This window comes from Salmo salar, chromosome 05, assembly GCF_965601325.2.
Source record: "Salmo salar chromosome 05, fSalSal1, whole genome shotgun sequence".
NCBI classification, from domain to species: Eukaryota; Metazoa; Chordata; class Actinopteri; order Salmoniformes; family Salmonidae; genus Salmo; species Salmo salar.
The window spans coordinates 50848643-50874476 of NC_138295.1; the positions used below are offsets into that span (position 1 = coordinate 50848643).

General features: G+C 43.3%; 1 protein-coding gene across 1 annotated transcript; it reads left to right on the forward strand.

The window, feature by feature from the left end:
- The first annotated feature begins 10 nt into the window (after positions 1-10).
- Positions 11-25002, forward strand: LOC106605047 (E3 ubiquitin-protein ligase E3D). The gene is made up of 10 exons (XM_045718321.2): positions 11-367; positions 4797-5002; positions 6697-6787; positions 7212-7458; positions 8281-8353; positions 8775-8853; positions 9092-9200; positions 9439-9626; positions 11442-11580; positions 18106-25002. Exons 1-10 carry the CDS (start codon positions 279-281, stop codon positions 18124-18126), a joined length of 1242 nt encoding a protein of 413 aa, XP_045574277.1. The 5' UTR covers positions 11-278; the 3' UTR covers positions 18127-25002.
- Positions 25003-25834: the final 832 nt, after the last annotated feature.

The following is a 25834-nucleotide window of genomic DNA, read 5'->3' on the forward strand; positions in this document are numbered from 1 at the left end:
TAGCAGTAGACAAGTTCCGGATCGTGTTGATGGCTAGTCAAATATATGCCTTAAAAGTCTTCACTGTTTTAAATTGATAGGCTGATTATTTTTATTGCTACATTTACTTTAATTCACCATACTGACAATCAGATGTACAAAGCCATTTCGCTTTGGACTCAGTTATCTCTGTTAAAGCAACAAGTAAACTGCACGTGTCTTTGTTGTTAAATGTTAGCCAGCTAACGTTAGCCATTGCGAGTCCCAGAAGTAAATAGAAGAAAAAGACAAGACACACCATGGGAGAAAATACCAAAGGAGCTGGGGACCCCAGTGGGGTGTTTATCGAACTAAGGAAGCGGTTGCAAAGTGGTCTTCTTGTTCTCCGGTAATTATTTGCGAAATAGTTAGCAAGCTCTAGCTAGGTAACGTTATCTAGTCTTAGCTAACGTTAGCACGACAGGACAGAGGAGGTGCGTTCGTGCCGTACACAAATTCTCGCAGAACAGACGCAAAGAAAGGGATTCAACATCTCAAGCAAGGACCACACACTTATGTGATATTTATAACATCAACTCCGGGCCCTACATCACAGGGACTTAACCAGGACCTGGTTTTAGTCCCGATTGATTTTGGGTCAACCCCGAATCTTTTGCGCTGCTGCAATGTTGTAAAACAATTATAACGTTAGTCAACTGAATGCGCCGCTTAGTTCATTGAGCTGCCGTTATGTGTATTTCCCGAAGTCATCCAACGGTTATAATCAGGGGTGTAGTTCTGCTGGTGCCACTTCTCAGAATCAAATCAAATGTATTTATATAGCCCTTCTTACATCAGCTGATATCTCAAAGTGCTGTACAGAAACCCAGCCTAAAACCCCAAACAGCAAGCAATGCAGGTGTAGAAGTACGGTGGCTAGGAAAAACTCCATAGAAAGGCCAAAACCAAGGAAGAAACCTAGAGAGGAACCAGGCTATGAGGGGTGGCCAGTCCTCTTCTGTCTGTGCCGGGTGGAGAATGGTGATATTTCTCGCAAGATCACTTAATGATTAATTAGTATTCTACATAACACACCAAATATAATAGCATAGATAATGTCAGGCTTCTGTTATACCAAAAACACCACGTAATTGTTTATGTCAATTTAGGATGATTGTGTTGCATTTTTGTTCTCATGCTCCATCTGCTAGAAAATTCGATTAGACAGTAGTTAGGCCCTTACATAATTCAAGATGTAAATGCATATTCCCATGAAACTGATTGGATCAAATGGTTGGCATGCACGCAGCATGGACGTTTCACATGTAAAACGTGAAGAATTATTATTCACGATTGACAGTGATGACGGCCTAATTTATAATAAACTAGGCATAATTTGGAATTTTAGAATTAAAAAAATATACAATTTTCCTTGAGCTACTTACAGTATGTGTAGGAAATCGTGCAATTTGGATTGTGCATTGTATGTATATTATAAAATGATCTTATACAATGTCGGTACCGACTTTCATTCAGGAATGATGACGTAATAATAATGCAAAATTGTGCTCCTGTAGGCAACCTAAAAAAACATCACTACACCGCTGGTTATAATAAATGTAACGCGATTGCCATGTGTGGTCAACTGATAATACCAGCACCGTTTTGATTGAGACAGCGTCATTGTGCTGTTTTGAGACACGCATGGGAACTCATCTTGATAAATCAATCCATGTCCGATTTTTGTTTTCAGTGAATCTCCGTTTGGATATTTGGTTACAATTATGCTGGGAAATAGTAGCTAAAATGAGGTGAGTGCTCATGATCTTTAGTCTAGCAATTGAAAGCAATTCGGAACTTCTCTACACACACATTAGGCCTATAGCCCAACTTTCCAATACTTTTCTGATGCATTTCAGTCACATAGCCTACTGATGCAAATACACGTGTACACTTTTCCTATAGGCTATTCAAGTCATTGGACATCTTTTCTTATTGGTTAAAAAGGTCATAAGGCCTATAACAGTATAGCTGAAACCACTATTGGGTCCATTGACTTACTGAAATGATTATCTTGTAATAGGCTAGGCTACTTGTTGATATATTATTGTTACAGTAGGGCTACCTTGACAATAACCTCATGGGGGTTATTGACCACAATCAATTTAATTAATAATAAGAAGTGTTGATTATTTGGCCTTGGAGAATACAGCGCATGGAAGAAAACATCGCGCTGCAGGAAGGGGTGCTGGAAGTGCTCCAGTTAAATTGAAATGCATGTGCCAATTATGTAACTACTCCCGTCTCTACAGAAATAAATTAAATCGTTGAAAATACTACACCAGAGAGCATAATATAGCCATAGATGATCAATATCTCTCTTCTTTTTTTAATGCTGTTGATTGTGTTTTGTCACATGAGCGCCAAGGCTGCAGTCGGAAATGAGTGCCAAGGCTGCAGCCCGCGCGCCAAATATCAAACCGCCGACTGTTGAGTTGTAGCTGTCAATGAACAGCATTTTCTAGGTATTTTTGCAATATTTCAAAATACAATTGCGGGAAAAAAATCTGTATAAGTGAGTGCCACCAGAAAGTTGGTGTACTTTAATTTCCTCATATTGTAGGCCTAAAATCTGTATCCTCTCTTAATTGGCCTATGCTATTGATTGCGTTTAAGACATGGGCAGTTCGTTTTATTGATCTCAGTAGGCCTATTTCAACGTCAGAGTAGCTTGCCATTTTCATAATTTGTGTGGTATAAAAAATATGAATATCTCCAGTCATATAAAATGACGTAGAATTGCAGGAAGTTATATTGGAAAAGGGCCTCTTTTTCTCCTCTGACCTGCAGGAAACCCCCTCCGCCCCTGCTCTTCAGATATGACCCCCGAAAGTTATGAAACTGGTGACGGCCTTTACATCACATATATTGGGCCAACATGTTCTCATGGATGTAATGCTATATTTTGACACCAGGTGGGGTTTTGAAGTAGGAAATGAACAGTTTCACATTGGGCTATTTTTTGTTTCGTTGATATTGTAAAATGAAATGGGCCATTCAGACTTAACATGGACTTGAGTCCATAAAACATGCTCTTAAGTCAAAATGTTTTGTTTTAATAGGGCCCTAATGCTGCATTTGGACAAAAGCAGCATTAGGGCCCTATTCAGACTTGAGATAAGTTGACTTAAGATGGACTTAAAACAAAATATTTTGACTTAAATCCATGTTTTATGGACCTAAGTCCATGTTTAGTTTGCATATCTCAAATTTGAATCAGCCCCTAATGAATCTTTCCATCTCTGAGAATAAATGTATACTCTTCTCACTTAATGCTGCTTTTTGACTAGCACCAGTGTTACACTAGTGTATACACCCTTCTGCGATACTAGGGAAATTGTGTTTCCACTGTTGGGGCTGACAGTGAGGACTTGTGAAGAGCAGAATCAACAACCTCTGCATAGGTTATCAAAACAGTTGCTTTGTGAGAAGGTTTTAATGTTCACAGTTAGCCATTGTTATGTAAATACAATCTGAAAAGTACCAGTGGCCTGGCTTTTGCCCCAAGTGAGAGCAGGTCTGCCGGAGCCATGGCCCAGTGAGACACAGTACATTTACATTTTAGTCTTTTAGCAGATGCGCTTATCCAGAGCGACTTACAGTAGTGAATGCATACATTTCATTTCATGCATTTTTTTTTGTACTGGCCCCCCGTGGGAATCGAACCCACAACCCTGGCGTTGCACACACCATGCTGGTGTTGCAAACACCACGCTCTACCAACTGAGCCAGATGGAAACAGAAAAGTCCCCTAAATATGTTACAGATTATTGGTGTGGGATTCTGTAGGTTAGGCCTATAGCCTAGTCGGTGCTTTGCTGCATAGCCTAATTGTTCTATAGTTGGATAATATCTTGTAAAAAAGAGCAGGTTTACTGGTTAGAGACCCTTGTTTTACCAATCGCTTGTGTATTGTCTGGTGTGGCAGTAGTAGCCTATATGAAGTAGACTTGTGTCGAAATATCTAATTGTAGACAGAATAATTTAGAGCAAATCTGACGATGGTTCCTTCCAGTTGTTTGTTGTTGCTTCCTCCACCCGGTTGGAAGTGAGAAAATTCAATGCAGCCGACCCAAGTCTTTAAAGCTCTCTTCGCTGGGAAATATGTTTTTCTTCCTGGAGGGCAGCAGTTGTGTCAAGCATGGACAGAGACACATTGCATGGCTAATGAAAATAATTGTATCGAACCCAGAGATTGAGCAGAGGGCAACATATCATCCGTGCATGAGTGCATCAGGGGTGTCGCTGCCAGGGGGAGAAAAAAAACCCTTTTTCTGTATTAGACAAACATTGTACATGCGCTTTCCCCTACCCACCACTCTTTTTATCTTCCTTCATTTCACTTTCTTACACACACACACACACACACACACACACAATATACATCTCTTTATTTCTCTCTCCCTCTCTCTCTTCAGTTGGCCTACAGCTGTTTTCCCTTCCTCCAGAGCAGTGAGTGCATCCTCTCTCTTTGCAAGTTTTCCTCTAACTCATTAGACTTCTACTTTGAGCTGAGACAGCAACAGGCAGGAGGTAGAGGGGGATAAGGACAGGTTGGAAGGTTATGATAAATGACGTTAGTACTGTCACACACACACACTGGTCTACCATTCACTTGTTTATCATCCACTTGTCAAGGAACGCGGTCTCATTTGTCTGTTAGCCATTGTGCAGAAGCCTGCCATTATGCTGAATCATTAATCCATTTGTATATGTTTTGTTACCAGGTTTATCTGTGCTTAGAAAAATAAGACACTCTCTGTCTGTCCCTCCCTCAGGAGAGATGTGGCTAAGAGCTATGCAGAGGTGAGAGTTACAGGAGGAGATTCGTCCCTCCACATCCGGACTCCTCGGGGCCTGCTAATCGTGGAGCTGCCAGCAGGGGTCAGCCTGGTGGAGGGCTCCTGCAGGGAGGCACCTGGAACAGGAGATGAGATACACTTCAGAATGCGCCTTAATGTGGACCAGCACACAGATGACACAGGTAATGGTGAGGGTAGCTGTATGGACGCACTCAAAAATAAATGTGTGCACGTACGCACATACACCACACACACAGAGACAGAGAATTACTACCATGTAAATGTATGTTTCTCACATAGCCTAATTACCATCTCCACTTCAGGTAAGATGGAACAGTATCAGCAGATCATTTGTTATTTATGGCTGATTATATAATTTATTCACATCTGGTTTGAGTCAGTTAGTCCGTGGCTGTGAAGCCTTCCCTCTAACTGAGACAGTGGAGGAGTCCTCCTGTGTGCTCTCTGTAGCCTGATCAGCCCACACAGTACTGATCTATAAAGGACTGAGTCATCAGCTCAGTAATTGTCCCGTCTTGTCTGGTGCCTAAAGCTATACACACTGATAGATATACAGACAATGTGAATATTTGACCTGAATCAGCTGTAACTTGATTTTCCTATTAGTCTGGGTAGCCATTTGATTAGATGTTCAGGATTCTTATGGCTTGGGGGTAGAAGCTGTTTAGAAGCCTCTTGGACCTAGACGTGGCGCACCGGTACCGCTTGCCGTGCGGTAGCAGAGAGAACAGTCTATGACTATTGTGGCTGGAGTCTTTTGACAATTTTTAGGGCCTTCCTCTGACACCGCCTGGTATAGAGGTCCTGGATGGCAGGAAGCTTGGCCCCAGTGATGTACTGGGTCGTACGCACTATCCACTGTAGTGCCTTGCGGTTGGAGGCCGAGCAGTTGCCATACCAGGCAGTGATGCAACCAGTCAGGATGCTCTCGATGGTGCAGCTGTAGAACCTTTTGAGGATCTGAGGACCCATGACAAATATTCTCATCAGGGGGAATAGGTATTGTCATGCCCTCTTCACAACTGTCTTGGTGTGCTTGGACCATGTTAGTTTGTTGGTGATGTGGACACCAAGGAACTTGAAGCTCTCAACCTGCTCCACTACAGCCCCATCGATGAGAATGGGGGCATACTCGGCCCTCCTTTTCCTGTAGTCCACAATCATCTCCTTTGTCTTGATCACGTTGAGGGAGAGGTTGTTGTCCTGGCACCAGTCTGTTTTCTTCCGTTTGGTGTCCAATGAATACACCCCAGGTTTACTTTGTCTCACACATCAGATCTGGCTTATATTAACTGTAGTCATTGCAGCACTAACCTGGGAACCAGAGGAGATTGCTCCCATGTCTCTCTCCCTGAGAGAACAGGGCCCACATCCATATCCACAAAAAGTCTGATCTAGGGGGCAAAAGTCGATAAACACTGCGGTGGTAGTGGACTGGCGGTGGTGAAAGCAGCTTGGAAGAAAGCTGGCAATTAATCTGTTTTTGAGCACTCCTTCTCTGAAATGCTTTTTGGATATGGGCCCAGACCCCTAAGACCCCAGGCCTTCATCTCTCTGCCTGTGTTCACTCTGTGTGTTTTATGGTGTGAGGGAGTAATTTAGCGCCCCACCCAACGGTCTCTCTCCAGCTGAGAGGAAGCCGGCCCAGCCGACACAACACAAGGACAGCTGGGGGGGGTATTCATTGACAAATCCAATCAAAAACAGATTGATTGGCAGCTTTCTTCCAAGCTTCTTTCACCACCGCCAGTCCGCCACCACCCCAGTGTTTATCGACTTTTGCTCCGTCTCTAGGTGAAGCTCTTTTCCGCCGATAGAGTTGTTTATGTTTTCTGTGGTTACTCTCCCATAACAGGGGCCCTGGGGAGTGTGATGGAGAGGCTGCTGGTCCAAGAGAGTTATTGCTTCCACTGCCAGTCCTGTGGGACCAGGGTGCTGGAGGAGAGGTGAGATGACCACAGGAAGGAAGTTGGTTTGTTGGTTGATTTACATCCTCCGTTCAGACACAGGAAGTGGTGCCGCTCATAATAGTGGAGAAGATGGGTTCAGTGAGGGAGATGGATGGCTGTTTGAGCTAGAGGACAATGCTGTGTTCTGTCTCAGCTCATCTCCCAATGTCATGGAGACATTGGATAGGGGGATACATGCACACCCACACACACCTGCCATAGCTTAGTGAATACATATGTTTGTGACATTATGTCATGGAAAATGGGTAGAACTGGAATATTGCCCAGCTTTCCCTGTTAATGCAAATATGTTTTTGATTGATTCATGCAAATAGGTTTTTGATTGAAGTTATCGATTAATTTCATCACAGTACAAATAGTCTCCATTGTGTAACAATGTAATGTCATTGATTTTTCTCAGGGTGTTCAAGCGAGTGCTCCCTCTCCCCAACGGCAACTGGAGCTCCCTGGTGGATGACTGGTGCTGCCATCCGGACCCCTTTGCCAACCTGAAGCTGCTGCCCAGAGCGGAGGACTGTTTACTGGGCGACACTCACCTCCTTGTGCACCGGGATAGAGGCTGTGAGGAGACTCTCACCCAGGAGCTCAGCCCCAGCCCCAGGCCCATCACAAACAAAATGGCTGATGGTAAAAATCAGGACACACAGGTGAGAGGAGGCAAGGAAGGAAGGAACCTCTGAGGCAGAAGATCAATGCTGTTTTAGCATTGCTCATCACTTTGATGTTCGTTAGATACATAAGTTTGGCGTTTCACCTCCCTCTCACTCCCTCCCCAATGTGCCGTATACCTACCAAAAAGTAAAGCAACATTTTCAAAAGTTTCCCTCATGTTTGGAAAGTGTACTGTAGTTATTACATCAGCAGTGTATGTGCTTCAGGCTCATTGTTAGTGGGAGACTGTATCTGTATACCCCCATCCCACTGGGCCTGAGACTGGCAGGATTAGATGGACACATTCTACTTCACTACCAGCAGCAGCTAGCAGCACTCCTTTTTAGAGAGGAAACTTGAGGAGGCGGACAGACAGGCAGCACATCAACACATATCGTGAGCCACTTTAACCCGAGCCTACAGCCAGGCCTGGTGTTTGAAGCCAAGCTTTTTTTTTATATATCTCTCTGCTGCTCTCTCTCGCTCTCGCTCTCTCTCTCTCTCTCTCTCTCTCTCTCTCTCTCTCTCTCTCTCTCTCTCTCTCTCCCTCCCTCCATCACTATCTGGAGTGGGATTTATTTCCCTCTCCATCTATTAGTCACTATCTGTGGCTCAGCCTGGGCCTTTTAGTGTGGCTGTGGTTGAGAGGATGGGAAGTGGAAAGAGAGACGAGGAGAGGAATTCTGCCTGCCCGTTGCTCTCTCCTCTTTTTAGGCTGTTTGATTGTGGTTATCGATTTCCGTTTTGGAGGAACTTAAATTCGAACTGTGTGTTCTTGTCTTTTAGCTTTATTTTGTATTTTTCTGTTCTTTTTGTAGAAACCCAACCGCAGGCGTACACTTGTCTCCTGTAAGAGCTGTACAGCCGGCCTGGGAGAGGCTGTGGCACCAGGTACACAACAGTCATTATAGAATAGATACTGTATATTGTCCATTTTTTTCAACAGGAATTTATTGATTTGATGTCATAATACCCAATGTCTCACACACACACACACACACACACACACACACACACACACACACACACACACACACACACACGCACACACTGGTTGGGAGCAGCACAGCGTCTGCCTCAGAGCGGCACTACCAGAGCAATTTTAGTGCTTAAGTTCCTTGCTCAAGGGCACATAGGCAGTGAATGGCATGAGATCAGCAGCCCTTCGTTTGCCAGTTCAATTCCCAACTTTTATCATCTACCCTGGGGCTTGAACCATAACAAAGTTTCATTGCATTAGGAAAGACGGCCAGGCCAGGTTCGGTCTACATGAGGGTTCGCTCAGTAGTAACAGTTTCTGTAAATGTTGCAGGGACCCTGAAACTCTACATCACAGAGGTGACAGTGAGACCCAGTGTGGGAGACAGCCAGTTTGATACCTCTCTAGACAGGTAACTATGCTGATGCTTCTCAGACTGGTGCATATTGCTGTAACGTCTGTGGACACTCGTCATCATACGGATACTCAGCTTCTCAAAGTGCAAATCAATGTAAATGTATCGTTTCTCATTATGCAGATGCCAGATATGACCTTTTGTTACTACAATGCCAATGAGATGTAGAATATTATAATAGACACAGGAAGATAGAGTTCATAATGATGGTTAACCATGCCCTACTCTTCCACAGGTCACTGTTCCTGGAACAGACCATAGCTGCCAGACTGGTGGAGCTGTCCTCCTCCCAGAGCATGTATCGTTTCTTTATCCAGACCCCAGATGGAAAAGCCTTAATATTGGTAAGAGGTGTGCATATGGGTGAGCGAGAGCGCTTGAAATATGTTTTACATTTTTACATTTTAGTCATTTAGCAGATGCTCTTATCCAGAGCGACTTACAGTAGTGAATACATACATTTCATACATTTTTTTAATTTATTTTCGTACTGTGAGGTAGAGGTGGTGTTTGCATTGGTGAAATGTGTGTGGCTTTAACAGAGAGGATGTGAAGTGTTAAATGACTTCTTCTGATCCTCAGCTCTGGCTCCTGAACAGTGACTCCCTCATCGTCTCTCTCTCTGCCGCTATGTCATCGACTGTCAGAGGTGATGCTGTCACTTCTCCCAGCCACCGCCAGTGTTCTGAGCGTCAATCACCCACTAAGGCTGGCAGCACCGTCAAAGTCCTCTATCTCCCCTGTTCTCCCTCTGGCAGCACACACCAAGAGTGAGATATAGCCTACATACCAATCTCCTGCTGAATGTCAGCCTGACAGCCTCTGCATTTCTGCTAGAGTATGATTTTTTTATTATAAAATTGTGTTTTGCAACTGAGAACAGAAATGAGTCACAGATAGATGTGGTGGCTGCTCCATGTTCCTCCATGCTGAGTTCCCCGCAGGAGGATTCTTCACTTCTGTTATGATTTCCTTCTTCCTCTTCACCTTAGAGAAGTCTTGTTTTGCTAGTAGGATGTGACAGCCCCTCCGGCAGACTGGCAGCAGAGCTGTAATTAACAAACTGTAGATGAAAGGAGAGGACTCCACTCCTATCCGCACGGCGCTACAGTACAGCGTAGCTCAGCGCATCACATCAGTGCTGTTAACTGCATGTAGGATGGGAAATTGCCTGCTGTTTTAAGTATGACAGGGGGTATTCAGGGGTATTCAAATCTGGACCTCGAAGCCAGTTCCACTGCTGATTTTCATTCTTCCGGTCTAATCAGGGACTGATTTAGACCTGGGACACCAGGTGGGTGGAATTAAATATCAGGTAAGAACAGAAAGCCTGCAATACTCTGGAACTCCAGGCATGGATTTTAATACACGAACACCCTACGTCAAGGCTCTCCAACCCTGCTCCTGGAGAGCTATCATCCTGTAGGTTTTCGCTCCAACCTTAGCACGCAGGTTGATAATTAGCAGGTCGATAAGCTAAATCAGGTTAGTTACAACTGGGGTTGGAGCGAAAACCTACAGGAGGTTAGCTCTCCAGGAACCAGGTTGGAGAGGCCTGACCTACAGTAGTTTAAACCGGATCACTCCTCCAACATTTCATGAAGAAAACAGCGTGGCTATTGGTTGACACAGCTTATATGAAGGTGGGGAAGAGGTAGAGAAACATCTGTTTCATCTAGGCCTAACGTTACCTACTGTTACATATGTGACATTCATCCCTGACCATGTTTTAATTCAGTCAGCCGTGTAAGTCACAGAGCACCGGCTGTCTTGGTTGAATATACTGGAGGTGACGTGGTGTTTGTTGGAGATGCACACCAGCAATGTGTCTCTAATTGGTTGGAGAATCAGTGAGCCTCTGCTTAATTGAATTGTGGCTGTCACTGAGGGCAATGACTTGATTAGTGTAGAGTTGACAACTGCAGAACTCATCTAATTTAATACCAGGGGTGTACTCATTAGTACAAACCGTATAATTTTTTTTTTGTTCAATGAATACGAGGGTTTCTTATTGGACAAGTTCAGGTTAGTCCCTCCCTGTTTCAGCTGTTTGCTTCTGTTTGGACAATGGTTCCTAAACACTACACCCCAGGTGGACTTGGGTGACTGTTGAAGTGTTATGACCAGCGCTGCATGTGTTATGCTTTTCTTTACTGTAAAAGCAGTTGTATTCACTGTATACTGAGTGTTACTTTCTGTACTAAGGGCTTATCAGCATTATAATTCTGAGTGTCTCTCACAGAGCTACTGCACAGATGGCCAAATGTAATGACAAAACCTGGATCGCTTCCACAACCTGTGACAGGGAATCAATCACTTTCTCATTCCTCCATCCCTTTCAAACTCCCGCTGTTCAACATTACCATGGGATATATTAGAATTATTTGATTAACATCATAACACTTCAAACTGGGATTTATGTCCCCTTGCCTAGAAGATGTGAACCTCTGAGAGATATTTGACTTATGTATTACTCTGACTGATGCAGTGTTGTACATTTTCTTCATGTCTTTCTCTCGGTCTCGTAATCTTTTTTATTTCTTTGTCTCTTTCTCTCGCTATCCCGTATCTCTGTGTGTGTCCAGTGTTGTAGACACCTGGGAGAAGGACATCGGTGTCCACCCCCTAGACCTGCCCCAGACCACGTGCCAGGAGCTGTTGGCGGTGCTGACAGCCAGTACTTCCTGTCTCCCTCTGTCGCTGCATTCCATGAACTCCTACCAGGTAACAGGGCCTCTGGGTAATGTAGGCATAGCTTCTCCCTTTGGCAGGAGGAGCATAACACTGTTTGATTCCATATTGCTGCTATCCATTATTTACAGCCTCTGCCTAGTAGCTATCGTTGCGCCCATTTTCTTTAAGCTCATTTTCGAAAAGAGGTCCAGAGGGATTTTTTTGACAAACTATCTTTAGAAGACGCTGGAGCACCGCCAATACTGTTGGGCAGTCTAACTTATTAGTGCACACAAAAACAGTCTCCTCTACAGTACAAAAGGGAGAGTTTTCTTGCACCAAGGCAAGACTAGGAGGTGTAAACTTTTCTGACTTCACCAGGGACTCTCCGAAGACTTTCCAGACAGTTGCACAGTAATTACCAACATTGTCTCATCCCTGCCTCTTTACCTGTCACAGCAGCACTCACCTGAGAGAAAGACGTATAGTTGAAGTAGCCTAACATCCACAAAACATTTGAAAAATAACAAACATTTGAGCTCCTGCATATTTAGTGTGGCTGTAAATAAGGCCTCTGGCTCCTGTCTCATTATATAGTTATCATGACTCTGGGTCCTTTGATTAAAATGCTTTCTACTTACTGTTCACACTTCCCACCACTACTACAGTACCAAACCTCTACGAGACTGCTTATTACATTTAAGAGCTCCCCTCCCTATCTCTCTCTCTCTCTCTCTCTCTCTCTCTCTCCCAGGCTTTGCAATCTCATATTTTGTGTTCCTTCCCTCTTTCACAAAACTCTGTTACTTGCCCTCTGGGTCTGTACAGGGGAGGAGGAACTCATTTTGACTCTGGTAGAAGCTATCAATTCTCCTTAGATAGAGGGAGGGGAGAGAGAAAATTGAAAAAGTAAGGAAATAAGTTATTTTCAGTTTGTCGTATTTCAGTCTGATGGGCGTGCAGGGTGTTAAGAGTTAGTAATTCTGTACATTCCAGATGTCGCAATAATTCTTTTTAGTTTACATGCATATTTTCCATAGAAACCATCAATTGTCTACAGTTGCGATGCCATACTCCTCCCACGTTACCATATTCCCAAGTCCCGTTCATCAATCAGCTGGAAAGCCTGGAAATTGAGGATATCAATGGCTTGTCCTGACCGTGAGTGATTATCCTACTGCTGACAAGGGACTTGTTTTAGGACGGGGTACTTAGACTGCATGCCACTAAAATGGAGAAGAGACAAGAGGGACTGAGGGGAGTGATGAAGAGTGTCTGATTTTAGTCACTTAAATACCTCCGTGAGTGATTAGAGAGATGAGCCTACTAGAGAGATGGATTCACTGCTCTGCTGTAGGCCTAGTAGTACCAGAGAGTAGTGCGATCACATAGTCAGATAGAGATACAGCATATGAGGGCTGAAAACTCCCAAATTGATAATGTAGCCTTAATAGTGTGTGTATGTTTTTGTTTGTGTGCATATGTGTTGGCATGTGAAATGGTGAGTGTGCCAGTCTATTGTGTTAGCCCTTCTAACCAGATCTAGCCTCTCATTTATTGGAGGAGGAATGGTGTGTTGTCTGGGGTGTTGTGTTCCACCTCTGAGCTGTGCTGCGGTGTAATGGGGTGTAAAGTAGTTCCAGTGCAGAGTGCCACCTGCATCAGGGAACAGACAGAACCCTGCCCACCAACTCATTAATCTCCCACACAGAGAGGCACACTGGAAGATAAAACTGGACAGAAAAGGGTAAGGGGCAAAATGCAGAAAAAATTTGATCTAAATCAAGTCTCACCCTAATGATGTCTTGAACACTAGTGTGGCGCATTGTTGAAATCAATTACCTCCCTCAGATAGACGCGCCTCTTTTCATTACTTCTGTGCCAGGGGATGCATGAAAAAAAGGGATTTCGGAAGAAGAATTCTCTGCTAACCCGCACTTAATTGTATTAGACTGAATGACTTGTGAAACTCAGTCAGTGTGGCTGGTACCCATAATTTAGATTACTCAGTCAGTTGCTGTGGCTCTCAATCAGAATCGGAAACCTCCCTCAGTCAGTAGCCTATTTTTTTAATTATTATTATTAAAAAAATTGCCTTTATTTAACTTGGCAAGTCAGATAAGAACAAATTCTTATTTACAATGACGGCCTACACCGGCCAAACCCGAACAACGCTGGGGCAATTGTGCGCCGTCCTATGGGACTCCCAATCACGGCCGGTTGTGATACAGCCTGGATTCGAACCAGGGTGTCTGTAGTGACGCCTCTAGCACTGAGATACAGTGCCTTAGACCGCTGCGCCACTAGATCACACTTTCAGAAATGCCTTAATCCCTATAGAACACAGTTTTAGTGTAGGCAAACTGCTTTCACTTCAGCAGCTCATTCCCGTTCACACATCATTTATGTGTTTTCCCCCTCAGTTATATTTATTGTCAAGTGAAGAAAATAATATTCCCTCTGTCACCTTGCCAAGATGTTGAGTGTTGTGATAACAGAACGCCTGTACGAGAGCATCAAAGCTGAGCCTATAGCGTATCAGCCCTTTTAATGCTGACAGATAAACACACCGCTGTGAATAGTACTAACTCTGACAAAAGAGCCATAGTACGGTGATAGAAATAAAATAAACTGTACTGGCAAATGCAATATCCTACTACTGGAAGAAGTGTTTCTCTTAAATACATATATAAAAAAGAATATCCCTAGGACGTCGGGGGAGAATAGACGGCCTAAAATTGTATTTCCATTATTCGAATTTGTAACTGCTGTGAGCTCACGACGAAGCTGTGATGAGAAACTGTTGGGTAGAACATTAGCATATCACAACTATTCTTGGAATGTAGCAGGACCTTATGTCAATAATAATTCATTTAATTTGTAACTTGTTTTTCTCACACCGAAGGCGCCATTTAAAAAAAAATAATAATAATAAAAACAATCCACAAAACAGAACATAGACAGACAAGAAACAAAGCTATATACAGGTATCATCAACTCTGGAGGACATGAGAACAGAATTAGCTGAGGTCCTTGAAAGCTTTTCTGAACAGCACGGTCTTGAGCTGCGCCTTAAAGGAGGACAGAGACACTGCACTAATAATGTCTGGAAGAGACTCTGCCCTAATAGTGTCTGGACGTGTGTTCCACAGCCACGGAGCTGCACAACTGAAAGCCCTGTCACCTGTCGTTTTTAGTCTGCTGCAGGGCTGCTGAAGGAAGACGGACCTGGAGGAGCTAAGGGTGCAGGAGGATAGAACGAGGTTCAGCAGGTACTTGGGTCCAGAGTTGTGGATAGCTCAGTAGGTGTGAACCAGGATTTTGTAGTCGATGCCTGAGCATATGAATTGATGTGCTCACGGAGGGACGTGTGGATGAGGACACGTCCAGCACAGTTCTGGACATATTGTAGCCTGTTTAGGCACTTGGCCGATAGGGCAACAAAAGGGGTGTTTAAACTGAAATAAAGCCGTGGATGAGTGGCTCAGCTGTAGGTTTTGATAGCATAGGTCGTAACCTGGCAAATGTTCCATAGATGGAAAAATTTGACTTTGGTCACACATTTGACGTGGGCTTCAAACGAGAGCTGACTGTCAAATATCACACCCAGGTTGTGAACCTCACTGGAGGGGAGGACCTTGACACCATCAATATTGAGGCTGTAGCTGCTGATTTAGTCAATGATGATGAGAGTGCCAATCAGGACGACCTCTATCTTAACTGCAGGAAACTAAACTGCATCCACGCTTTGATGTCCTGCAGGCAGCTGACCAGGAGTGCAGTGGCATTGGCAGTGTCAGTGTTTGTGGAGACAAACAGCTGAGTGTCATCATAGAAGTGAAAGCCCAGTCCGTGTTTCCTCAGGATGTTTCTCAGTGGCAACATGTAGATACAAAACAGTAGTGGCCCCAGAACCGAGCCTTGAGGGGGACCCCTTGTCGGACCACAACTGTCTCACCTACTAGGACCGACGGCTACAAACTGGTAGCGAGCCGTGGGATAGGTCCTGAACCAGAACAGTGTCTGACAGGCCCAGGTGCTTCTCCATGCAGTCCAGCAGGATGGTGTGGCTGACCGTGTTGAGTATGAAGATGATGGCAGCCCCAGAGTTAGCATTCATGAGGTCGTCATTGGTGACCCTTACCGGGGCAGTCTTGGTGCTGTGTCTAGCTCTGAAACTAAACTGGAAGGGTTCAAGTAGGTTGTGAGTGGCCAGGTGGTTTTGGAGTTGGTTAGAAACAGCACGTTTGAGGGAGGAGCTGACTCGGGAAGGGCAGATTGGAAATATGCCTGTAGTTCTGGAGGTTGTCAGGCTTTATAAGTACTGATGTGACTGTGGACCGTTTGAGCTGAGGAGGGACACATCCAGTGATGAGGGACTTGTTGATAATTTCTGTGAAGAAACGCTCCAGAGCAGGTAAGCAGGTCTTGACGAGGTGGGGATAGGGTCAAGTGAGCAAGTTGTTCTAACAAGCTTGGTTACATCAGCTGCAGTGACTGCGGTGAAGGTGGAGAACCTTGACTCAGAGAGTGTAGGACTGGGTAGATCAACTACAGGGGCTGGAATGGACAGGATGGTGTTTTGGGGTTTTCAATTTTGCTTTGGAAGAAGCACAGGTATTTGTTGCACTGTTCTGGGGAGGCTGAGGTAGCAGAATTGTTGACAGGTTGGAGGAGCTTGCTCACAGTAGAGAACAGCACCCGGGAGTTGTTGATCAGTTGGGAGAAGTAGATTGTCCGAGCTGAATTTATGGTCTGTTTGTATTCTTGCTGATGTTGCTCAAACATCTGCGCATGTACTGTTAGCCCAGTTGTCTTATACTGTCGTTCTAGACGATAGCCAGTTGCTTAAAGAGAGCGTAGCTCCTCAGTGTACCAGGGAGAATATTTGGAGAAAGACACCAGGTGGGTTTTCAAAGGAGCAACTTCATCCAGTATGGAGGCCAAGGCAGTGTTGTATTGAGCCACAGATAGTTCCACAAAAAAGTCAGAGTTGAGCTTAGGAGGCCGATAAATCAGCACAGAAAGTACTGATACAGAGCCAGTGATTTTGAAAGCCATGCATTCAAAAGATGAGACAGCTGGTACTGGAGTAGACTTCACAGTGCAGTCACTCCTGCAGATTAGACAATCCAGCAAACCTGTCCAGATGTGCGAGGACAGTCCAGGTAGGTGTTGCCAGATGGAGTGCAATTGGTTGAGGGATATGTACTCAGTCTGTGAGGCAGCGAAAGTCTAGAACTCTGTCAGTGATGATGTCATTCAGTAGTTAGCCTTTGTTGCTTATGAATGTTGCATGTGAAAGCCTCAATTGAATTACTTTGGAAGTTGCCTGAGGGGAAACCTGCAGAACTGGCCAGTGTCTTTTATGATCCACATCCGGTGTGCACGATCTACTGCTCGCATTGCGAGTGCACACAATAGATTTAAGTTTGTTCATTAGTCTCCTGCCGCCCCGTCGTCCTCGCCATCTGCATTTTTTCCGGAGGATCCCGTATTGCATAAGATTGTTCTCTCTGCTCCCTGCACAGGGTTGTTTTAATATGTTCAACACTTCTGAGGAATCCTTGTGTGTAGTGAGTGATAGTTGCTGCCATTTCTGTATCTTTCTGTCCAGGCTTTGGTGCAGTAGATATGAGATCTAAGGATCTGTGCTGGTATTTGAATCCAAATAATTAGCTAGGAGTCAAATATGTTAACTAATTTTAACATTGTTGATTAAAAGAGAAAAACTAGATATGTGTTCAACACAAAAAACTAAAAGTTTATAAAAGCAATGCACATTAAAAAAAACTTAAAACAAATAATTAAGAATAAGTTTGCAGGAGTAAACTACCACGTCTGCCACTAGGCGCCATTGCAACCATCTATCAATGACAGCAGCTGGTTCAAAGGTACATACTTGAAAGCATTAACGTTAGAGGTTGAGGTTCACTCTCTTCAGTCAAAGGGAATAAATAGTAGCTTGTTTCTTGCTTAGTTTTTCTTGTATTCTTTGGGGGCTTAGCTATTTTGTAGCACATTCACCTTAGGGCTTAACAAATTAGTCTGTGACAGCAAATTATCATTTGTCTTGATGCGGTGTACAGGCTGAGTCATGAGTTTCGGGAGGGAGCCTTGAGTGAAGCCAATGCCCTCATCCATCATCCCAATATAGCGGTCTCACTGGAGATACAGCCAGGCATAGCTGTGACCCTCTTCCAGGCAAACAACCAGGACTAGGAGATGCCTTTGAGTTTTGTGTGCATGTATGTGCAAGACCTGTGTTTTTTAAATTATTTTTAATGTACTGTTATGTCAGCCATCTGACCATGAAAAAGGACAGGACGTGCCACGAGCCGACAAATACCCTAATTTTATCTGAGCACATTGTTTACCTAAATGTCACTGTTTTCACCATTGTTTTAAAACAATCCATACAGTATACTCATCATAAGTCAGTTTCATTGTACGTAATGAAGATTATATTTTGCTGGCTGTATATCTGAATGTACATATGCAGGTGAGAAAAGTAATACTGTTTCTCTTATTGTTACACTTTAGAGATCTAACCCTACCTCTCTGAATTCTCTACAGGTGGCGTACATGAGACTGTAATGTCAGAGGTCAAGAGCCATGGATCCACTCATCTTTCCTAGAGGGAGGACCAGCAGAAGCAGCACTGGAACACTAGAGTACAGTGACTTATCTGTCTTAGGCTGTGTTCAAGAGGCACGTAATGGAAAACCCAAGTTTTGAGCATTTTCCAAAAAGAACGCTCATTCCGTTATACGTTTTGAATAGGTTTATTCAGTTTGGTCCTACTGAACATGACCCTGATAGCTGCTGTAATGCAGACCATGTAAAAAGACTTGTAACTAATCATTCCATTGGAATGTCTGAGTTATTGATGACCTGCCCAGATTAAGTAGTGAATCTGACTAACATGCCTATGTTGAAGTGCATGTTTATTAGATGGGGGGGCACTTTTATTGTAAATAACAATAGAATATGTTTCTAAACACTTCTGCATGAATGTGGATGCTACCATGATTACAGGTAATCCTGAATGAATCGTGAATAATGATGAGTGACAAAGTTACAGACGCTCAAAAAATGGCTTGTAGGTATGATATTTGTGCATCTAACTTTCTCACTCATCATTATTCACGATTCCTTCAGGATTATCCGTCTATTCTTTTTTTTTTACAATAAAAGTGACTCCAAAATGACACAATAGATTATTTACCATTAATTTCTATTGGGCACAAAATCATCTGAAACACAACCAAAACAAACAGCAAATGCATCCAACAAATGTGTGGAGTCACAAGCTTGATGTAGTCAATGCGTGCTATGAATACTTAACTTTTTACTACTTTAATACACATAAGGGAATTTGTCCCAATACTTTTGCTCCCCCTAAAATGGGGGGACTATGTACAACAACAAAAAAACGGTTCACCCGATATGGATGAAAATACCCTCAAAATAAAGCTGACAGTCTACACTTTAACATTGTTTGATTTCAAATCCAAACTGTTGAAGTATAAAGCCAAAATAGCCAAAAATGCTTCACTGTCCCAATATTTACGGAGGGAACTATGTAACCTCTGTGACAGACGGTACCTTTTTGTGACAGGCTTTTCATTTGACCTCTACCCACTTTTCAAAGCCACACTACCTGCTACTGTGTGAGAGGAAAATCAACTGACAGCATCATTATAATAACTCCGCTATAATGACTTTTTTTTACCAGAGAGCTAGTAATTATGTGGTTGCTTATGAGATCGAATGCTCCAGAGTTTTCTGAATGTCAGCTAGTCAAGCTTTAATTACAAATACTTCCATAGATTAATGTGCAATAGAATATTGTTCTATAACTCCGTTAGACTCAAGGAAAGCCAGTGTGATTCAGTTTCATTTTGAGGATCTGGATGTTCTCTTACAGTGGGTCTATAAACAGGGCATAACCGATAATAGGACACAAATATTGTGCATCCCCATAGGCTATAAGGAGGTCATTGTTGGTAGCAACTGTAAATAGAATAGCAATGAAGTGGAACAGGGTCTGCACTATTTAGAATAAGGGAGGGGTTATATTCAGTATCACTTAATGTCTGTAGTGAGCAAGCTAAAAGGTCATGGTTTGAGTACCAGGAGCAGAGCTTCATGACAAACTAAGTTACCCAATTGTACAGATACATATATTTTTTTTGCTCTCTATTTTGGGGCTTTTCAGACCCATCTTGTCTATCATGGTTTTGTGAACCAATATTAGGACATAACTATAGTGAATCCCAACACAGGTACAGTATAAGAGGGTCATTGTTGGTAGCTGTACAACAGCAAGAAACTGTAACAGGGTCTGCCCTAGCTGATGTAGATGCAGAGTTAGACCAGCTTGTAGCTGTCTATAATAAGATAAAAGGTAGACCTTAACAGTACTGTATAACGGATGGGGGAACTAAGCTTCGCAACATTGATCCAACAGAAAGAACAAATGTATCAAGCTCTAGGCTCTATTCCTCAATATTTTTTTGCTGTCTCTGTTTTGGAGCTATTCAGGCCTACCCCTCTCCATCATTGTTTTGTGAATAAGACAAGCTATCTGCGTAGGTTATGTAGCAGACAATGAAAGACTATTCAGCATGGTGTCTCTGTCGACATAAGGTGTCTAACGTTATTTTTACAAGCTCCCCAGCAGATGTAGATTCCTCTGGTTTGTCTTCCTGGATCAGCCATGTGCTGATGCGGCAACTGACAATAACTTTGAAACAATACAAAGGCACATTGTGCTCACTGAGGTGGCAAAGCAGAGAGTGAATTGGCTAATTAAATATTTCCCGTGTTGAACGGTCAAGAGGGTCTCGGCTTTCTTTCCAGCCCTTGTCACACGAGAGTCAATTAAGCGAGCTCTATATAAACCATCAGCATGAACCAAAGCAGACTGAGTGGGAAGAGGTACTGGAAGAGTTGCCCTCGTTCTGAAGACACACACACACGACAGATACATTAACAGTGTTTATTGTTCGGAATCACTGCGTTTCGTAGCCTTGAGGAGATGCTTTCTTTCATTCCTCTCGTCTTTGATCAAAGAAAACAGTGTCAAAAAAAGAGAAAACATCCTCCAAGGTGATGTTGGGCTGCCCTGTGTTGTCATTGTACTGCTCATTAGTCTCCTCACCTAATTATCGCTAGAGAAATGCACGACTGCAAAAAAAAAAAAGAGAAACATTTTCAGGATTAATTCTCTTCCTATTTGGATGTAGCTTGACAGGTTTTTTTCATCTCAGAGGATGCCTTAGAAAAGGTAGAAGGTAAAAAAGAAGGGATCAAAACCTACCTTGAGAGAATGAAAGGTTGTAACTAGCCTTTAGTACTGTAACTCTCAAATGTGATTACGGTCTTACATTTATCTAATCTAAGGGGTGAACACTGGCTGAGTGTGTGAGTGTGTTTGTCAATCAGGGAGCTTGTATGTGATAGCAAGATTGAAAATGTGTTGCGTGTGAGATTAGGCACACACTATTTCTGGAGAACACACACCAATTTAAGAAAGGGGACCCATTCAAACTCATTCAGGTATGGATTGCATTAACACATTTCAAATACATTTCTCCCCATCCTCACTGACTCTCTGGAGTTCTCAGTGCCCCCAAAACAGACACAGTAGGCCGGTTTCCCGGACACAGATTAAACCCAATCCGGGACTAGAACACATTTTCAATGGAGACTGATTTTGTAATTTTTTTTTATCTGTGTCTTGGAAACCAGCCCAGTGAGTATAAGACATTGATATCCCATTTTACTCTCCAACCCCTGCAAATGTTTTCAGTTTTCTCCCAACTCCCATTGTAGATAGTTCATTATTAGATAACATCACATACGTACAGACAGACCCATTCAGAGCTCTCCGATATCAATTTCAGATTGGATGTTCCAGGCATGTGCCCAAATGAATTCGTTCTGTATTATTTTTCGATTAACTGGGACGGGTGGTGTGTGAGATTACGTGACCTGTGTAGAGGGTGAGATCCATTGGTATAATGTCAGAGGAACCAAGCTCCTACCTCATTTATTTTAGTCAATGAGGCATCAGATAGAGTTCCTGCTGCAGTCAACCAGCCCTAATGTTTTCTCTGCCCAAGTGCATCTTCAAGCTCATTCCCCCTACAAATGATTCCTGAACCTTTGTTATTCTCTCTTTGTGAATCCTTGTCATTACTGGGGTTAAAAGATATGGGTAAAAAAAAGAATGATATTGATAGCAGGTGGAATTAATATGATAGCTTTCTTTGCTGTAGGGCACCCCAAGATAATATTGCCATCTTTTATTTCTCTCTTTCCTCCCTCTTTGAGCATGCTTATTACTCTTCACATCTTTCTATAATTCGTCTTGTTCTCTCATTTTCTCGTCTGGTACATTTCTCTTCTTGCTCTTCCGACTGCATTGTCAGCTTCTTCTCATCCTATCCTAACCCCTTCCTCATCCCCCTCTCTGTCCCTCTCCGAACCTTCAGCTACTTCCACTATTACCTCCTATGCTCCTTCTCCTCCCTCCCTCCCCCTCTCTCTCTCCTCTGCGCTTACCTTACTCCCTCTCTCTTCCTACCGCTCACTAATATGGCATCGTGGTGTATCTGCGGGTCCCCTGTGACTCATTAGTTTGCCCATTGGCCTGGGTGCCACCCCCGGACGAGAACCTGTGAAAATGCCATGCCCGCAGTGAAAGGTTTGAGCATACAGTAGTGCCAGCCCTCCCCTGGGCAAGGATCGTACCACCACATCAGTAGGCATGAGATGCTCAAGAATAAATCTTGCTCTGGATTCTGTGCTACTGTTCTCCCAAAAATAAAAATCCATAATATATGAGTCCATTGCATAGCAGACACACATTACAATATTAAACATACTAATGTATGTTACATGTTAATTAACTGTTAATTGGTGAGTTGTACTCCCACAGATGTCCACTAAGACTTATGATAGTACAAGATGGTGTGATGGCATGCAGTCAGTCAATTTTAACATTCTAATCGAAACAATCTGAATCAGCATCTGTGTGCTCAGTATCTATATTTTATGATATATGCAAGCCATTAGGAACACCTGCTCTTTCCATGGCATAGACTGACCCGGTGAATCCACGTGAAAGCTATGATCCCTTATTGATGTCGCTTAAATCCTCTTCAGTCAGTGTAGATGAGTTAAAGGTTAAAGGAGACATGGATTGAGACATGGATTGTGTATGTGTGCCATTCAGAGGGTGAATGGGCAAGACCAAAGATTTAAGTGCCTTTGAACAGGGTATGGTAGTAGGTGTCAGGTGCACCGGTTTAAGTATGTCAAGCACTGCAATGCTACTGGGTGGTCTACCACCTAAAGGACATCCAACTTGACACAACTGTGTGAAGCATTGGAGTCAACATGGGCTTGTAGAGTCTATGCCCTGGTGAATTCAGGCTGTTCTGAGGTCAAAAGGGGGTGCAACTCAATGTTAGGAAGGTGTTCCTAATGTTTAATACACTCTGTATATCTATCTATAAACAGGTAACTGCCAAAATAAAGGAAACACTTGAGTAAATGAGGGATACAAAGTATATTGAAAGCAAGTGCTTCCACACAGGTGTGGTCCCTGAGTTAATTAAGCAATGAATTCATCCCATCATGCTTAGGGTCATGTATACAAATGCCCAGTTGCCCATTATTGTGGCTACCGTGTCTCAAAGAAGAGATCTCAGGGAATTTGAAAGAGGTGTCACAAGCGAGCATAGGGGGTTTAAAGGGTGTGGGTGTCTCAATCACCAGATCTCAACCCAATTGAACACTTATGGGAGATTCTGGAGCAGTGCCTGAGACAGCGTTTTCCACCACCATCAACAAAACATCAAATTCTGGAATTTCTCATAGAAGGATGGTGTCGCATCCCTCCAATAGAGTTCCAGACACTTGTAGAATCTATGCAAAGGTGCATTGAAGCTGTTCTGGCAGCCAACGCCCTATTAAGACAGTATGTGTTTCCTTTTTTTTAGCGGTTACCTGTGTATCTTCACTATATAAGATAAACATTTGAACAGCAATGTGTGGTTGTTTTTGTATATTTCAACTTTTCCTTAAAGGCAGCGTGGAGTTCTCAGTATAGATTGATGGCGTGTCTGAGTGGTAGACCTGACAGTCAGGAGAACAGACTTTCCAGTGACAGTTGACAGGAGAGATTGGAGCGTTGGTAATGATGAGACCAGGGTGTACAGCGCCTGTATGGTGTAGCAGTAGATATTTTAGTATCTTTCAAGAGGAACGGAACAGCTGCTCAGTCTTTTAAATGTCACTGTCCGAGGTCAACTGCATAGGGGCAGTTAGATACTCTGAGTATACCAAACATCTTGTGTCTTGCCCATTCACCCTCTGAATGTCACATATACACAATTCATCTCTAAATTGTCCCAAGGCTTAGAAATCCTTATTTAACCCCTCCTCCCATTCATCTACTCTGATTGAAGTGGATCTAACAAGTGACATCTATAAGAGATCATAGCTTTCACCTGGTCAGTCTGTTCTTAATGTTTTGTATACTCAGTGTATATTACTGTCATTATGTACACATAGTATAAATATGGAAAAGTTCCATGATGTGGTAACCATAGAATATGGTGGGGATCAACCTTGGTCATAAAGACCTACAGGATATGCAGGCTTTGGTTGCGGCCCAGCAATAATACACCTGAGATGACTAGGTGATTAGTAGAATCATATGTTTTAGCGTAGGGCTGGAACAAAAATGCACACTTGGTAGTAGCTTAGTATAGTTGGTGAGCAGACCGCTGAAGTAAATAAATGGAAAAGGAATGGTTTCTATAATGAAGATAGCAATCTACACTAAACAAAAATACAAACACAACATGTAAAGTGTTGGTCTCAGAAATCCCAGAAATGTTCCATACGCACAAAACGCTTATTTCTCTCAAATGTTGTGCACAAATTTGTTTACATTCCTGTTGGTGAGCATTTCTCCTTTGCCAAGATAATCCGTCCACCTGGCAGGTGTGGTATATCAAGAAACTGATTAAACAGCATGATAGTGGGGTGGCAGGTATCCTAGTGGTTCGAGCTTTGGACTAGTAACCGAAAGGTTGCAAGATCGAATCCCCGAGCTGACAAGGTAAAAATCTGTTGTTCTACCCCTGAACAAGGCAGTTAACCCACTGTTCCTAAGCCGTCATTGAAAATAAGAATGTGTTCTTGACTGACTTGCCTAGTTAAATAAAGGTAAAATAAAAGAATAGGGGGCTGAGGTGTATTTCTGTCTGTAATAAAGCTCTTTTGTGGGGAAAAACTCATTCTGATTGGCTGGGCTGCCAAGTGGGTGGGCCTATGCACTCCCGGGCCCCCTGCCCAGTCATGTGAAATCCATAGATTAGGGCCTAATGAATTTATTTCAATTGACTGATTTCCTTATATGAACTGTAACTCAGTAAAATCTTTGAAACTGTTGCATGTTGCGTTTTATATTTTTTGTTCAGTATATTTTAGCATGGTCTTTGTGGCTGTATGAGTTGTGGTACCTGAGTTTGACTAGTTAGACCAGGTGAGGTCCCCATGATAAAAGACAGTTAGTTGGGATGATAACCACTTACTCCCAACACACGGATGAATCTCTCACCAAGTCTCAAATGACATGTCAGTAAAATGAACTTCTGAGCTGACTTGACCTCTCTAGGGGAGTGCTACATGAGAGGTGAATAGATACATGGATGGATGGAGGGGGTTATGGACAGGGCAATCTGTTAGCATCTAAAGCCAAGATGAATGGCCCTATTTGAGCAGGCCAATGTCTCTTCTGTTTGCCTCGTGGCATCCCTCCCTGCAGCAGCTGTGTCCTGAGCCTACGTTACCCATGTAGGAGCATCAGCACAGAGGGAAATATGTTCTGTCACCTCAAACTGCCGGGTCATAGCAGGATCAGAAAATAGGGTCTGTAAAGAGAAAGGTCTTTCTCTCGCTCTCACTCGCTCTCTCTCTCTCTCCCACTCACTCTTCCACTCCTACTCCGTCTATCTGTTTTCAGTTATCATGGTCTTGGTGAGAGGGGCTGCTGTTTGTGTGGGAGACGAAGCCTCAGGACACGGGAGCAATATCCCACTCATGTGATTAGCTCAAGAGAGCTGTAAACCAAATTAAATAATGTCCAGCAGATAATCCTGCTGGCCAGTATCCAGAATGTGTGTCTGTGTATGGCTAAAGGTTGTTCTACTACTGTTAAGTGCTGCAGAAGAAGTCTCATGCACATTTCCCTGGATTCATCTGAGTTTGGTGGCATACTTGA